The 17,047-nt window shown below is 36.0% G+C and overlaps 1 protein-coding gene across 9 annotated transcripts in view; it reads left to right on the top strand.

Annotated features, from left to right (window-relative positions):
- Window positions 1–8,403, top strand: part of ZNF496 (zinc finger protein 496) — a 36,411-nt gene extending 28,008 nt beyond the window's left edge. For all 9 annotated transcript variants that reach the window (XM_074311959.1, XM_074311950.1, XM_074311955.1 and 6 more), the window contains one exon: window positions 5,020–8,403. In XM_074311959.1, coding sequence (XP_074168060.1) covers window positions 5,020–5,810 — 791 coding nt within the window. In that variant the 3' untranslated portion in view covers window positions 5,811–8,403. The remainder of the gene's footprint in view (window positions 1–5,019) is intronic.
- Window positions 8,404–17,047: the final 8,644 nt, after the last annotated feature.

Below are 17,047 nucleotides of genomic sequence, written 5' to 3'. Positions count from 1 at the left end.
GTGAGAACCCCAAAAAGGAGGAGATCTGCCTTCCCTGACTTCTCAGAAAAAGGGTGAAAACACCATAAAATGAGGTGATCACACCCTCCCTGATGTCTTAGGAAGGGAGATGAAAACACCAAAGGGAAATGGGTAATCAAACCAGATTAGCGAGTTTCTGAAGGATCTTACTTGAAACAGGTATACATAAATCCACCAACATGGGAGGTATTATATAAGCACATAGTAGTGATGTAACAACACCATGAATCAACACAAGGAATTATATATGTCCATAAGTCCTAGAAATAGTCCAAAACCAATTTGTTGTCTATTATTTAATGTGTCAAGGAATCCAATAATTCCTACAAGTTGTGAAGTCCTGCAATACTCATCAGGGAATCCAATGATTGCTGCGGGTTTTGAAGTTCTGTAACAGTTTCATCAACCATGCTCTTTCAGTATCAGATGTTTCTTAGGTCTTCTTTGTTTTAAGGTTTTTCTCTTTTTCTGACTCTCTCAAGGTGCTCATTGGCACCCATCTGACTCCTTCTCCATTTGTAGAGATACAAGCAAACCCTCTCCCCCAAGCAGTTAACCTATCTGGTCCCTGCAATTCACCACTTTCTGGATCTCTCCATATCACCTGGAGATTATATTGAAGCTGCTTGCACTGGACACTGCCCTTGTGTCAGGATAAAAAACCTGTATTGTCCCACTTGTAATCCCTTTCTCCCATCTGATTGCTTCTGTGTTGATTGATCATATCAGAGTCCTGAACTTCTAAAGACTTTCTGCATGTAACTTGGGCTGCCATCATGCCCCACCTGGGGCCCTGAGCTGGGCTCCATCTCTTATTTACCTGAGTCAATCTACATTATGAGGCCCAATGGAAGCCTCTGTTGCGTTTTGGACATGGGGTTTGGGGTCATGTTCTCCCATCCTGTTTTCTCACTCTATCACTATGCCTACATTGAGTTTTCAGATGCCCTACTTTACCACATTGAAAGCATCAAAAAGTCTTTCTGGAAGTCTTGCCAAGAGGGACCCCATCTTCCCATGTTCTGCATCATAGCCTGAGTATAAAAGGCATTTGTGCCCATTGTGGCACAGTGTCTTATGATCTCCTCTAAAGGAGCATCTTTGTGTAGTCCTAGAATGATTCTTCTACAAACCTCATTAGCATTTCTTTAGCAAGTTGTTTTATCATAATTCCTTTAATTGCATTTTCACCAATGGTTCTTGTGATAGCTGTCTGCAGACGTCCCATGAAATCAGCAAAGGGTTCATTTGGACCTTGCTCTACTTTTGTGAAGGCTTGTCCTCTATCTTGTTTTCCTGGGAGGGTGCTCCATGTTTTTATAGTAGCAGCAATTTGCTCATATGCTGTCAAAGGGTAATTAATCTGTACTAAAACATCTGCATAATGATCTTTACCTGCTAGATGATCAAAGGTGATTTGTATATTAACTCTAGTCTGCCTATTTCATTGATCTTGTATTCTACATAGTTCACTATACTCCAAAAGCCACAACAAGTTTTGTTCAGGTTCTAAACATGTCCTTGCTATGGATTTCCAATCACTAGGGGTTAAATTTCATAAGCCAAATTCTCTAATACCATCTTACATAAGACGATGTAGCCCCATAAAGAATGCAACTGTTTTTCATATCTTTGATTTTTTTTCTAGATCAAAAGGAGTGTATCTTCTCCTTTCTTGACCTGAAGATTCAAACTCTTGAAAAACAGAGTATGCTTCTATTAAATCAGATATATCCTGTCCTTTTTTAGCTTTAACTAGGCTCCTTTCTAAACATTTGTCCCATCAGCTAAAATACTAGTTTACCCCTTAACAAAGTTTCCTCCTTGTCTATTTTTGTACTTACCCTAATTTCTGAGTCACAAGAGACTTTTTCACTGACCTCAGGATCAGAGACTTGCCCATTGAACTAAGGATTGTGTCAGTCTGGAGCTTTGAGTGTAAATCCTTAGCCCTATGTTGGACGCCAAAATGTAGTGTTCTGGTTGATTTTCTGGAGGCCTCTGGACCAACCTTCATTTTAGCAGAGTAATCATCAATGAAAATAGCCAGGGATAAAGTCCAAATTCTTTATTATCCTTCACAGTTTAGTTTCTTTGCCTGGGGCCTAGTTTTCTTGGTTTCTGTGGAGAAATGAAGGACGACAGGTCTGCCACCAAGGTGATATGAGATAGAATGAATCTGTCTGACTGAGTTTGTCCCAGCTTATATGCTCTATTATAATTACATTATTATAGGTGTGAATCTTGTAGAATAGGTGTGAATCTTGTAGAACTATATTAAGTACTAAATACATGTACTGAATTAGAGAACTATTAATCACCATACTAGACTAGATTGTCTTAACAATTCTACTGAGTTAACACCTTGTAAGAATCCTTGTTTCAAGTATAGAGTTCTGGCCCATAACGCTTTCCTTCTTTCCTTCCCTTCTTTTCTCCTTCCTTCTTTCCATCCTTCCATTCTCTCTTCCCTCTTTCCATTTTCTCTCTCTCAATCTCTCCTCCAAGGAGAGGCACAGTTTGGGTCAGCAAGGTGGCATAGTGAATTGAACACAAGCTCTGAAGTTAGAAAGGACCTGAGTTCAAATGTGACCTTAGACACTTAACACTTCCTAGCTATGTAACCCTGGGCAAGTCACTTAACCCCAATTGCCTCAGCAAAAAAAAAAAAAAAGGAGAGGCCCAGTTTAAGGTAGAAAATATAAATGCTTGATAGTTTTTAAAAGTTTTGGTAATTTTGGAGAGAGAGCAGTTTCAGTTGATCAGAAGATAGATTAGAAAGGGGTGAGGAGAGAGGACATTAATATAAATGCAGCTTTTCCTAAGAGAAGAGAATTTCCTAATGAGAAGAGAAAAAGAATTAATTGGTAGCAGCTTGAGGGTATAGTATGGTTTAATTAAGTTTTGTTTGAATTCTGAAGGAAGCTTAGACATGTTTGAAGGGAATAATAGTAATAATAGCATTTATATAATACTTTGAGGTTTTCAAAGTCCCCTTATAAGATGACCACTTTTTATGGTTTCCAGTTTGAAAGATATCTACCTAGGTAGTTTTCTGCTTTCCTTTCCTCCTTTCCTTTTCATTAAATTTCCAAGATACCAGACAAATACGTTTTTACTAGCCATTGCTAGGAAATTGCTACTTGGTAATACTCCATCTCCAGTTTAAGGTCCATCATTACTATATTTTAATTTGTGATATAGAAAATCAAATTTCATTTTAAATTACTTGCTTATTGACCAAAACTTTCTTTCTTCAAGGTCCTTACTATTGATCAATAGCAATGATGAAAATACCACTTATTGCCCTTAGTCTTCAGTTTCTTTTCCAACACTTCATAATCTTTAGCAATACTTTTTAGATTATTTCTAGGGTGTATTATTTCTTTTCATATAAAGCCCGAGAAGTGGATTACAGCCTTAATTTCTGAATGGGGACTTTGTGTTAGTGCGTAGATATGGCTCTTGCTGTGTTTTTTTTTTTTTTTTTTTTTTTTTTTTTTTTTAATGGAATTATAGGCCCTATGCTACACACATGCTTTTGGTACTTATGCTTTACTTAGGTTTTTGTTCTTTCTATAAAGTCCTCCTGGAGTTAAGCCATTGGATCTTTGAAGTTCAGAAAATGGATCTATGTCTCTGGCATTTTAGGCATCTGAAGCTCTGGGATATTCTTGTGTGAGCACTGCTTTGTCTTCACTGTTTGGTGTATTTGAAACTATGGGTTTCTGGTCACCCTTGCTGCTCCTGAACACAGAACATTCCTTGCTATATTGTAACTATGGTGGCCAGCTTGTTTGCCTGAATTTGGACACTGGCTTTGCAGGTGACAGGTGGCACCTTAAACTCCTAGCTGGTTTTTATGAAGTTCTGGGATATTGTTGTTTTTTATTGGATGTCTTGATTTGTCAGAATATGACTTTTAATTTTTTGCTAGGGTAGTTGTTGTTGGGGAACTGATCTGGCTTTCTCCATTCAGGCAGTCATCTTGGCTAGAAGTATACTTCTTTACTTTTTATGTTAATAATTACTTCTTGAGATTGGCTAAGAGACTTTCAAGTAATCAGATTTAAAAGTGTAATATATTTCGGTAATTATTGATTTAACCTTATTTGCCTCTAAATGTTCCTTATTATATGTCAGTAACAAAATTTAAGAGGAAATAAAGAAAAATGTTATTCAGAATGTATAAATGTATAAATTATCCAGACGTTAAAAACCAATAAATAAGCAAAGGGTATAAATCCTTACTCTTTGAAATATTTCCATGGAGTTGTAGAGCTGAAAGAGAAAATACTTGACAAGTCATCTAATTTAATCTGTTCATTTTGTAGATAATGAAATTGAATACCAAGGCTTATACAACTAATTAGAACCAAATATTTTAACTAGTTAAAACTTGGACTGCCCTATAGGTTTTCTGATTACTCATTCTTTTCATAGTACCATTTTGAAACTACCAAAGTAAAACATGCAAAAAACAAATTGTATCATGACAAACATAACTGACATTTACACAGCAATTTAAAATGCAGTGCTTTATATCCATTATCTCAGCTGAACTCCATTATTACCTTGTGAAGTAGATATTATAGGTAATATTATTTTCATTTTACAAATGAGAAAATGGACCCAGAGTGGATGTTTACTGTTGCATAGCTAATGAGTATCAAAGATAGGATACCATCATATGTAGTGTCTTTTCTTCCACAGTCCTATAAGGCAATAATTTCTGGGTCATGGATTAGAGAACTCTTTTAGCATTGATTAATATTGGATTAAACTCGCAGGCATAAAGCAAAGAAATAGAGGAGTAGAAATGGAGTAGGGAAACAAGATAGTGATTTTGGTGAGAGTAGAAAACAGGAGGATAAAGTTAAAAAGTTACTCTTGTACCGGGGAATGATAGAGTGCCAACCCAATTATATCAGTTAATATACTGTTCTAGGTGTTGTAGTTTATTTTATCATGTTCTGGATTCTTATTTTCATTTTTTAGGGGATAACAATATGAACAAGAAGGAGATACCTCAGCAAAAAAATCTAGGAGAGGAAGTTTCCATTGAAATTGTATTATCCAGTTCTGGAGATGAGGATCCCAAACAGAGCCAGTCCTGCAGAGATCTTCCAAGCTCTAAGAGGAGGAAGCGCAACCCTTCCCTTCCCCACAAGAATAACATGACTAACTTCAGAGATGCTGTCCATACTCAGGTTGAGACTACATCAAGGAAACCTTACACATGCCCTGAGTGTGGGAAGAATTTCCGCTGGAGGGCAAACTTCATTAGGCATCTCAAGAGCCGCAAAGAAGAGAAGAAAGTTCTTGAGTGTCCTGTCTGCCGGGAAACATTCACTGAGAGTGAGGAATTCAGAGAACACCGGGAGACCCATGAAACTAAGAAGCCCTACGTATGTGGTGAATGTGGGAAAAGTTTCCGCCTTAGTTCCCATCTTGTCTCCCACAGCAGAATGCACATCCAGGAAAAAGGGCCTGACCTAAGCAAGAAAGAGCAGCAAGGGTCATCATCTTCATCTAGTCCATCAGAAGAAATTACAAATCCTAGCACCTTATTTGGAGAGGAGAAGAGAGAGCAAATACATAAGTGTTGTTTTTGTGAAAAAACCTTTGAGCAACATGACCACTTGGTCCAGCACAGTAGCATTCATGCAAAAGATAAGTCTTTTAAATGTCGGTACTGTGTCAAAAGTTTCTTTAATAAGCATGATCTCATCCGACATCAACGAGTACATATGAAGAGACGCTCTAAGCAAGCACTGAATTCATACTAATTTCCTTTTTACCCCAGTATGCTGGGAACATTAGAGAAAGCCTTATGTTACTAGGTCACTGTGATCTCACCGTTGTGACTTTGTTAATAGCTGTTATTGAATTGTACCACTTTGTGTGCTGAGTCTCACACCAACACAGATGTATTTTTTATCTATTCATTCACACACACACACACACACACACACACATACACACACCATGTGATCATTCCTTTACTCTGCAACAATGCCCATATAGCAATACAGTATTTAATAGGCATAAAAAACCATGAGTAATAGAGTCAATTAGCTTCTCCCCTTCCCTTCCACTAATGCCAAATAATTATTCCTTTCTCCTACTCTCTCTCCTCCATCACATCCCCTACATTCTCATCACACTGATTTGGAAATGAAATCAATCCATTGCTTTAGTATCTTATAGATAAATTCAGATAAACCCACAGGAGCATTTCTTTCCTGCCTTATGAAATTTCTAGTTAGAAAGTGCATTTCATACCCATACTTGAGTTTCCTCTAGTAACCACAGCTAGAGGAAGGTCTTTACTGACAGAACCAATATAAAGCTCAAGTCTCCTAAGCAAAGTGGAACAACTTGCACTAAACCCTACCATCCCTTGATGCTACTATGTTTCTCTCCAAAGCAGGTCAAGCAAATTCCCATGCTAAGACACTAAGAATTATCAGTTCCTTGCTGCTCTCTTCACCCCCTTATTCTTCAATATCATCGATGCAAATGGTAATCTGTCCTCCTCCCCAATCCCCAGTAGATAACACACATATATAAAATTATCTCTAAGGAAATTTTGAGTCCCAAGCCCATTTTGTGGCTCTTTTAAGCCTATTGTGTTTCATGTGTATTATGTTTTATCTTCTACTAGATATGTGCATTCTAAATTTCATGTAACCAGACTACTTTAACTTATATTTCTATCTGGAACCCATATCTTCTAGTGCTCCACATATATGAAGTATTTTTTGTTTGTTTATATTTTGCTTTAAAAAGCCACATTTTAATATGAGTAGATCAATTCTTTTCTCCCATCCAAAAGTTGTATTGAGGGGATATAAATAAGGCACTCACTTATAAAGCAGAATCTTCTGAGTAAACTTAGGAACTGGAGCTAATGATTCAAGTATGAATCAGGGAAGCTGAGTAAATTACTACCTGCTTATAACATTTAATGGTACAACTTGGTACAGCATAAGCCTAGAAACACTCAACTATATATATATATATATATATATATATATATATATATATATATATATATATATATATATATATATATATATATACAAGTAATAATTTGGAGCCTAAGACTCAACCCTCTAGGTACTTTTGAACCTTAAGCCAAGATATTCTTTTCCTAAGCCTACATTTCTTTAGAGAGAAAAATTCCATCCATACTTGAATGGCTAATGAAGTAGTAGATAGAACTGTTCTCTCCATTCCCATATAATTTTCATATAATGCTGCAATAGAGAGATAAATATTTTGTATTTAAGTGGATTATCAATTTTTTTTTTATCCAAAGAGATTTCTTTTTGGCAAGTTTTATTAGTTTTAAAATTAATACTGTTAATTAATGAATAAAACCAGACAGCATTACCCAGTTTATTAAAAAAAAACAAGACCTTAAGATGATTAGAAAAGTGAAAGCAGCATGTCTTGGTTATTGAAGGAAATAAGACACATTAGAACCCAAATAACTAATGCTTTCCAAAGTGCTATCTTAAGGATAGAGGGACTAAAAGTAATCCTGATTCTTCCCCCCCCCCCCCCCCCCCGTGTTTTCCCACTTATGCCCCTTGCTCTGGGTCAGAGAATTCCTTTTTCCAACAGGGGAACATGCTCTGGAGAATAGGTAAAAGGTAAATGAGGAAAGACTGGTTATAGTATTTTCCCATACTTAGAAAAACAAAAGTAGCAGCACAGAGCAACTTTCCATATACTTTCCCAACATTTATTGAAAGTTAAAATTTACTGATCTCCAAACTCCCATTTCCTTCCAGGCTTTTATTGTTCTTGGGATTCTTAAAATGAGCTCCTTAACCTCCAAGAACCTTTAAGTAATATAAGCTTTATTCCACTTCCAGGAATTAGTTTCCCTAATACTTCCCAATTAGGAAGGAAAAACAAAATTGTCCCAAGGGACAGTTAAAGTGACTTTGTCAGAGGTGGCTTTGATTTATGCAATGGGCATAAGTGAAAAACTGACTTCTAATAGTGAAAACATTATGATTTGTACTACACATGTTAAGAATTTCCTGAATTGCTTTATTTATAAAAGTACAGGGAAAGGTTTAGTCCAGGCTAGTGGTTAAATCCACTGGGTCTGGAATATTTGTTTCAGTTTGGACTTTGGCTAAGTCACTTGCCGGTTTCATTCTCTGTGTATATAGGCATTCTTGCTTTTATCAACTGGGACAGTATGAAGATAAAAATGAAATTATAGATATTAAAGTATTTCAATAAGTTAAACATGATTGTGCACAATTTTTAGTATAGTGATGAAAATCCAGAGATTAAATCCCCTCCAACACACAATCTGCCTCATCCCTAATAAAGTAATAAATGTTTTTCCCTCTCCTATAGTGGAATTTTCAATTGAGTTAATTTTCTGAAGCGGGGGAGGAGGGAAGGGAACAGGATTGGGGGATATGAATCTGGTTACCTCAGAAAGATTTAAGAATTCCAAAACTGTCCCAGGCTTTTTTTACTAGATAGATGGTGGCATTCCAAAGCATTTGGAATTACTTGCTCAAAATCAAGCAGGTTTATATGGATTATATTCAAAGAAGTCAATCTTCAGCATCAAGATTGAGTGCTTAATTTTCTCTGGAGTCTAAGAGAATCTGGTCTTTATCATCTATTGAATAAATATTCAAATTTCATTTTGGGGGAGGTAGAAGAGGTGGGAAGGGAAGAAGAATACAAGCATGTTCTTTCATTATTGACATTCCAAATGAAACTCAGAATTTTTTTCTAAAAGGTTTAAAATCTTGTTTATATATGAATGCTTACTTTATGAAGTAACTAGAAAGATCAATATGTAGCACTGAAAATGGTTCTTTTCAAAACCAGTAAGAACACAGGAATCGGACTCAAACAGTATATCCTGGGAAGTTTTCAGAACTTGCTTGGGGCAGGTTCTAGAAATGTTCCATTGTGTCCTGTCTGATCCTCATAAAATCAAATTCTCTAATCATTGCCATCAGTTAATAGTTGGCAATAATGCACTTGTTAAGGTGTTTGACAATGTGGATATATGTAATGTCCAGGCTAGCTTTCGGGAGGTCCTCCAGACGGGCCTTGGTTTCAGCAGGATAGTCACCACAAGGATGATCAGAAATAGAGTCTAAAGTCTTTATTGTCTTCTTCACAGTCCATTCACTCTATGTCCCCAGTTCTCTCAGTCCTTAAAAGACCCTATTATAATTTCATTATTACAGCATACTGAGTATGTGCCAACTGAAGTGATTATATCATATCAAACTAGAATGATTATATTATATATATATATATATGTGTGTGTGTGTGTGTGTGTGAATCACAGAACTGTTATCTCATCAATTCCACTGAGTTAATACCTTGTTATAAGTATCCTTGTTTCAAGTATGTTTCTCCAGATTTCAGACCCTCTATATCTCCCACTTTCTTTTGTTTTAGAATACAGGTGGTCACACTCTCCTGACTTTTCAGGAAAAGGAGTGAAAATACCAAAAAAGAGGTGATCACACTTTTCTTGACTTCTCAGGGAGGTGAGAACACCAAACGAGATAATATTAGCAGGTTTCCTCTGGACTGGAGGATCTGTCTTGAAACGTATAAATCCATCAGCATGGGAGGTATTACAGAAGCATATAATACACAGACTAGTAGTGATGTAACAAATAACATGAATCAATATGAGAAATTATACATGTCCATAAGTCCTAGAAAGAGGGTATATAAATAACAATCACACATACACCACCTTCAACAGCCAAGAGATAGTCCAAAACCCATTGTCCATTACTTCATGTGTCAATGATTCCTGCAAGTTTTGAACTCCTATAACAGTCTCAATGATTCCTGCAGATTTTGAAGTCCTGTAGTAGTCTCATTAACAATTTTTGTTATTCATTATCACAGTCAGAGATGGAACCATTTCATGTTTGTTGGGTCTTTTTCTTTGTTTCAAGGGTCTTCTCTTTTTCTCTCCAATGGACATGGCTTGTTGGCACCCATCTGATTCCTTCTCCATCTGTAGAGATACAAGCAAACCCTCTCCCCCAAGCGGTTAACCTCTCTGGTCCTTTCCATTAACCACTTTCTGGATCTCCACATCTAAAGATAATAGAGCTGCTTGCACTGGACACTGCCCTTCTGGCGGGTTATAAACCTGTTTGCTGAAGCCAGTGCATTTTTATCAAAAATCAAAAAAATGTATACTATAAAGAGCTAAATTTAAAAGTTCTCTGGAGTTACCTGTGGTTCTCCCTTTCTTTTGTTTTTGGAGAAGAGTCTTGATGTCTCTGTTTTTCCTCTCTACTATTGTCTGTCCTTGAGGATTAAAAAGTATGCCAGTGGTGTGTAAGGCCTGATACTGTGCATAAAAGTGTGCAAAATGTTTAGACTTATATGCAGGTCCATTATCTGTTTTTATTGCTTGTGGCACACTCATAATTATAAAAGCTTGTATAAGGAATTCAGCAACCATTTGAGCTGTTTCTTTTGCTGCTGGTATTGCAAAAGTAAATCCTGAAAAGGTGTCTACTACAACATGGATAAAAGACAGACTACCAAAAGATTTATAATGGGTCACATCCATTTACCAAATTTCATAGGGTCTCAAACCACAGAGGTTCTTCACTGTAGGGAGCATAGCATGGAAAGGAAGACAAACTGTACAGCCTTTTACTATGTTCCTAGCTTCCTCTTTTGTTATCCCAAATTACAAACATAAAGCTTGAGCAGCCTGATGATCTTTAGAATGAGATTCTTGGGCTGCCTGAAATAAAAGAGTATTGGTTAACATGGTAAGAAGGCAATCTGCTTTTGAATTTCCATTAAAAATAGGTCCTAGAAGTCCACTATGAGAGTGGGGACATGCAAGTTATAAATCTTAACGACACTTTCTTACTCTTGAAGTTCCTTAAAGAGCTGATATATATTAGAAGCTACAAATTTTATCTGGGCTGTAGCAATTCTTTGTACCACACCCGCTAAATAGGCCAAATCAGATATATTTACATCTCCTGGATAAAAAGTAAGAGCTAACATGATTGCATACAATTCATTCTGCTGAGTGGATTGAAAAGGAGTTCTGACTACTCTCTTTATAGTTAAGTCATGAAAGTATATAGCACAAATGTTATGTTTGGATGCATCTGTAAAGATAGTCCTTTAAGAGGAACCTTAGAAACCTTTTCTTCAAAAATCCATTGCCAATTATGTAATGGCCAGGTTATCTTTAATGGAGATCCATGTGTAAAATTTGGAGCTGTGGCCAATAAAATTTGCCACCCTGGGATGGTTTCACAGCATACATTAATTTGTGCATTGGTATATGTCAGGACTTATCCCAGATAATTGTACTACTTGCTTAATGGTCTTTAATAAAATTCTAGCCACAAGCACTAGGTAAAAAGTAAGGCTTTGTTCTAGTTGTGCTGGAAGGTTCACCTACTCTATCACACTGTCTCCTTGATGAAGGACTGCTGTGGGTGCCTCTTGTGTAGCAAAAACTGATATTTCCAAGGGTTTTTGAGTGACTCTTTCAACCACATTGGATAAAGCCAGTTCAACCTCTCTCAAAGCCTCTTGAGCTTCTTTTGTAAACTGGCGTGGTGAGTTTAAAGCAGTGTCTCTGCTTAAAATGTCATATAATAGTTGCAATTGATGGGGAGTCAAGCTTAACACTGGGTGCATCCATTGGATAGCACCTATCAATTTCTGAAAGTCATTTAAGGTGTTCGACTTCTTTGTTCTTAAGAAAGTTTTTGTACTATAAGTGCCTTAGGATATACTTCATATCCTAAATTTTGAGAAGGAGCATGTCTTTGAATCTTTTCTGAAGATATGTGCAATTTGTATCTCCTTAGTGTTTCTCTGATCTTTTGTAGACATGCTTCTAACACTTGCTCCCCAGGTGCATACCCCAAGATATCATCCATGTAATGTAACAAAATAACTTTTAGAAATGCTTTTCTTACTGGAGTAAGAGCAACAGTAACATACAGTTGACACATAGTAGGGCTATTTTTCATTCCCTGTGACAAAACTAAAGTCTTTATTGTCCTTTACTGTCTGTCTCCTTCACAGTCTATTCACTCTGACTGACTTGTGTCCCCAGTTCTCTCAGCCCTTAAATACCCTATTACAGTTACTGTATTACATTACAGCATACTGAGTATATGCTAACTGGAATGATTCTATCATTATATCATACTAGATATATGTGAATTAGAGAACCATTATCTCATCAATTCCACTGAGTTAACACCTTGTTGTAAATATTCTTATTTCAAGTATACTTCTCCAGAGTTCCAATCCTCTACAGATATAGCCTTTCTTCTCATAGTGAGAAGCAAAATAAGATAGAACAGTGGGAGGGCAATGATGAAGAATGTGGAGCATTCACTTTTCAACCCACTGATGGGCTTACTTTTCCTTCTCTATAAAATGAGGGAGCTGGATTAAATAGATAAAACATTGATCTAGGAAACACTTCATAAGTATTAGTGATACAAATATATAAGGATCATATACAGTCCCTCCACAAGAAACTTGCATGCCAGTAAGGGACAACAAACTTAAAGTGTTATTTATTTTCAACAACACAATGGTGTAAAAAACAAAACAAAACAAAACAAAACAAAACTCTATTACTCATCCTCAAAAGAAAGAAAAAGAATTGGTTAGTTTTCAAAACTTAATTGCTATCTCTAAAAGAAAACAAATGAAGGATTTCACTCAGAAAACCACCAGTTTTCCACATCTACAAAGTCTGAAAAGGGATTAAAATATAGCTCAACTGCTGGGTGCTAGAACAATAGAAGGAACTTCAAGAAAAGGTTGTAGAATACCCTTCTGCTGTAAATTGTCAGTGAGAAGTGATATGTGCCTGTCCTGAATAGTTTTGATAACTATTGGAGTTAAGGAGAAACAACTCAGTTATTTAAGTGTCTAAGGTTCTGCATTTTTGTATGCCACTCAAATGCATCTACTACACTGAATATAAGACTTGATTAGCTTTAGGAGAAACATAGGAGAAATAAGAGTAATCTACACCACTGCCACAACTAAGAGAAAATTAATTTGTCTAACTAAACTACTCTGAATCTGATCTGGTTCAGATTTTGGAAACAGGGGTAGGGCTGGAGAGGACTTTTTATACCTATTTTTGACAATCCAGTCACTTGAAAGCCATGCACTACTATCAAGATTTCATGGTTAAAATCTCTGTAGCAATCTGACACATTAGACTCAGACTTTAAATCCCTTGAAAATTTAAGTCCAAGAATTGTGATAGTGAGAAGAAAATGGAAAGATGTTCACCAAAGGAAAGGAAAGCTAGCAGCAAGATGCCAGGATTTGCTCAAACCGGCTTTGTGTTACCTTAAGTGTCAAAATTGAGAGAGGGGTACTCAGATTAAAAACCACTGCAAGGAATCTCATAGACACAGGAAGATTCCATTCTCTCTCTCTCTCTCTCTCTCTCTCTCTCTCTCTCTCTCTCTCTCTCTCTCTCTCTCTCTCTCTCTGTATATATATATATATATATATTATCAAAACTATTCAGGACAGGCACATATCACTTCTCACTGACAATTTACAGCAGAAGGGTATTCTACAACCTTTTCTTGAAGTTCCTTCTATTGTTCTAGCACCCAGCAGTTGAGCTATATTTTAATCCCTTTTCAGACTTTGTAGATGTGGAAAACTGGTGGTTTTCTGAATGAAATCCTTCATTTGTTTTCTTTTAGAGATAGCAATTAAGTTTTGGAAACTAACCAATTCTTTTTCTTTCTTTTGAGGATATCTATATCTATATAGATATATAGATATAGATATATATAGAGATACAGATATATGAATATGTATATTAATTTAAAGATATTTTGGATAAGGATAAGGAATTTAAGGATAACAGCAATTCCAGTCCAAACAAATTATAAACAGAAAACTACTCGGTGAGGTAAGTAGAGGTCACTGGGATTAATTTGGGGGAAGCCTCCAACTTGTGTAACATCAGAGGTATTTGTAATATAGACAGGCAGGGTAAAGAGTTCATCTGGTATGCAGAATAGAGATAAGAATTAATGACCCCTCTGAGATCATTAACAGGGCAAAACTAAAGGGAAAAAAAAAGCAGAATTAAGTTTGTAGTTCTTACTTTGCAATAGTGGAGGTATATTTTACAAACATGCCTTTTGCTAGAATAAATATTGTGTTTGATGTGCAATGATGGTACTATTAGCATAACTCAAGGGTTCTAAGCATTTTTATATAGAAAAATGATAATATTGAATAATGAATCAAGTCCTCAATTTGAAATCCAAAAGATGTTCAAATTCGAATTGAGTTATTAGTTGTGTGACCCTAGACAAGACATTTAACTTTCTTCCCCTTAATTCTTTATCTGTAAAATGATAAGTCTGGACTTGATGACCTCTAAAGATTCTTTCAGTTCTAAATTTATAATCCTATGGTTATAATGAAAAACACTGGTCTTGGAAATCTGAAAACCTGTCTTGATTCTGTCACTAGTAATGTATAATCTTGAATGTCACAATATCTCTGTCTCAGTTCCCTCATTTATTTGTAAATTTATAAATTGTCTTATTTTAAACTCATGACAACCTGAGGACTTGGCTAATATTATTAAGCCCATTTTACAGATAAAGAAAACTAAATCAAACAGAGGTTCTATAACTTGATTCTCAAGCTTCTGAGGTCTTCCTGATGTAAGGGCCTACCCATAGTCTATCCACTGTAACTGCAATAAGTATAAATGCTGACTTGTTCATCTCAAGATTAGGATCATATACATGGGGCCACTGGTGAGGATTCATAAATTACAGTTTAAGAGAGCAGGGCACTGAGTAGCTTATGTTTTCTCCCTGTATTTTCTACTCCCTCCACATTTGTACAAATGGGGGAAGGAAGGCAGAAAATTGATGGGAATATAGGTAAAAATGAAGGGAAAGTCATTCCTGAATTCTTTCAGGAAGAAGGGAGCCTTGAAAAGAATATTCAGTGAAACAAAGGCAAGGAAGGAGAAGCGGTATGAGAAAGCAGGAAACCTTGTTTTATTGATGTGAGAGGGTATCACTGATGACTGTTCTTAGAGATTTTCCAAGAAAGGAAATGAGGACCTTGCAATGGGTCTGCTCTGCAGGGATCTGGTGTTTAGACCATTCATATAGGAGTTTCTAGAATGGTCTAGACTGAAAGATAAGATTTTGAGGTAGAAGGGGAAAAAAAGATCAAGGTAAGAGTAAAGGTCAATAATGAATTGAACCTTCAGGTATATAAGAATATTCCTACCATGGGTTAATATCCTCTTTATCACCTGGAGTAGCTAATATTTCTGAGACTTCAGCACATAAGAAATAAAGGGTAGAAGGCAAGAACTGCAAGGCAATTGCAGAAAATGTTTAGAAGAGAGAACCTAAAATAAGTACCTTGAAAGTTTTAATTCCACAGGGAACATGTTGTGGTTATCTTTTAAGATCTCAAAGCACATGAGCCCTTTGATCTCAGAGGCAAGATGAATGAGGCAGGAGTGTGAAAAGAGTTCCAATTTATTATTCCATACAGCCTTGTTGATGTACATTTTTGCTAGCATGGTCAGTGCATGAACAGTAGGTCATACCCAATCATCATTCAGAGAAGCAGCTCATGGGCTTTGCATATGCATGGTATCTGCCAATGGGAGGAAAGACAATATAGCAATTTAGCAATTTACTCACAGGTGAGAGGCCCTGTCAAGACAGCCCTGCTCAGGAGCAACTAGCTGTGACCCTCCACTTGCTCATTCCCATGATCACAAATCATTGCTCCTTGCTCAACAAGGGTGTTTCTGCAACATGGTAGAAAACTTATTGTGCACTAAAGGTCGAGGTGACCTGGGTACTCCCTCTTGGCAGGGTCCAATAACACAGCAGCAACAACACAAAAAAGGATTAAGTACAAAGGTCACAAATCAGAGACCAGAAGTCTAGACAAAAGGAAAATAAGAGAATGAGGAAAAGAAAAATGTTTTTAAAGGTACACAAAATGAAAAATTTTAAAGTAACAAAATAAAGTGAAAGAAGTGGAGTAGGTTTCTATCTACTTAAGAGAAAAGAGGAAAAAAGAGGGAAAGAACTAATTAGAAGCAAGAAAAGGGAACTAGCAAAACTCCAAAAACAAGGAAAAGAGGAATGAATTAGAAGGACTCAAGAGTGAGGGGAAGATAGCTAGTGGAAATAGAGTCACTTTAAAATAGATTGAGCTAAAATAACTGAAGAGACATAATACTGTGTTTATAGCAGAAGATGGAATAAATCCTAAATTGAGGGAAAACAGACAAATGGAGTAAATTATGAACCTAATTCCTAATTTTAAGCATGAATAAATTAAATAACACATGCATGGGGATATGTGAGGGAAGGCAAAAAAAAAAAAAAAAAAAAAAAAAGCACAACTAATCAATGCATTCAGAAAACATGTAGAGTGTTCAATAGCTGTGAACCTTTCACCTCCAGGAAGAAGGGGAAAAATGTCAGCACAACTATATAACATTCAGAAGACAAGATACTTGTGGCATCTCTCTCACAAGAGATGATTCCTGTTACTATTACTACAACCTTACTCTCTGTGAAAATAGACTTACTCTCAGAACATTGAGAAGAAAAGATTCTTGTACATATATGATCCACAGTATCTGATAACATTTCAGTTGCCTTAAAATTTGTCTCTTTAAAAGCTGAATCATTTGAGAAAACTGATCTCCCATTTTGCTCATGTTCTATGACAAATAAAGATAAATAGGCACAAAAAGAAATACATGCATATAATTGCATATAATTTTTATTGCATAATGCAATAAAAAAATAGTAATCTTATCAATCACACACACCAAAAAAAAACCCTAAATGGAGACAACCAAATCTTATGTAATTAAAAAGTTAAAGAATAAATTGTAGGAAAAATTAATAATTGTATGAATGAAAATACTAATTATATAACAATATACCAAAATTTC

This window comes from Sminthopsis crassicaudata, chromosome 4, assembly GCF_048593235.1.
Source record: "Sminthopsis crassicaudata isolate SCR6 chromosome 4, ASM4859323v1, whole genome shotgun sequence".
Taxonomy (NCBI): domain Eukaryota; kingdom Metazoa; phylum Chordata; class Mammalia; order Dasyuromorphia; family Dasyuridae; genus Sminthopsis; species Sminthopsis crassicaudata.
This window is presented reverse-complemented; position numbering and strand designations above follow the sequence as displayed.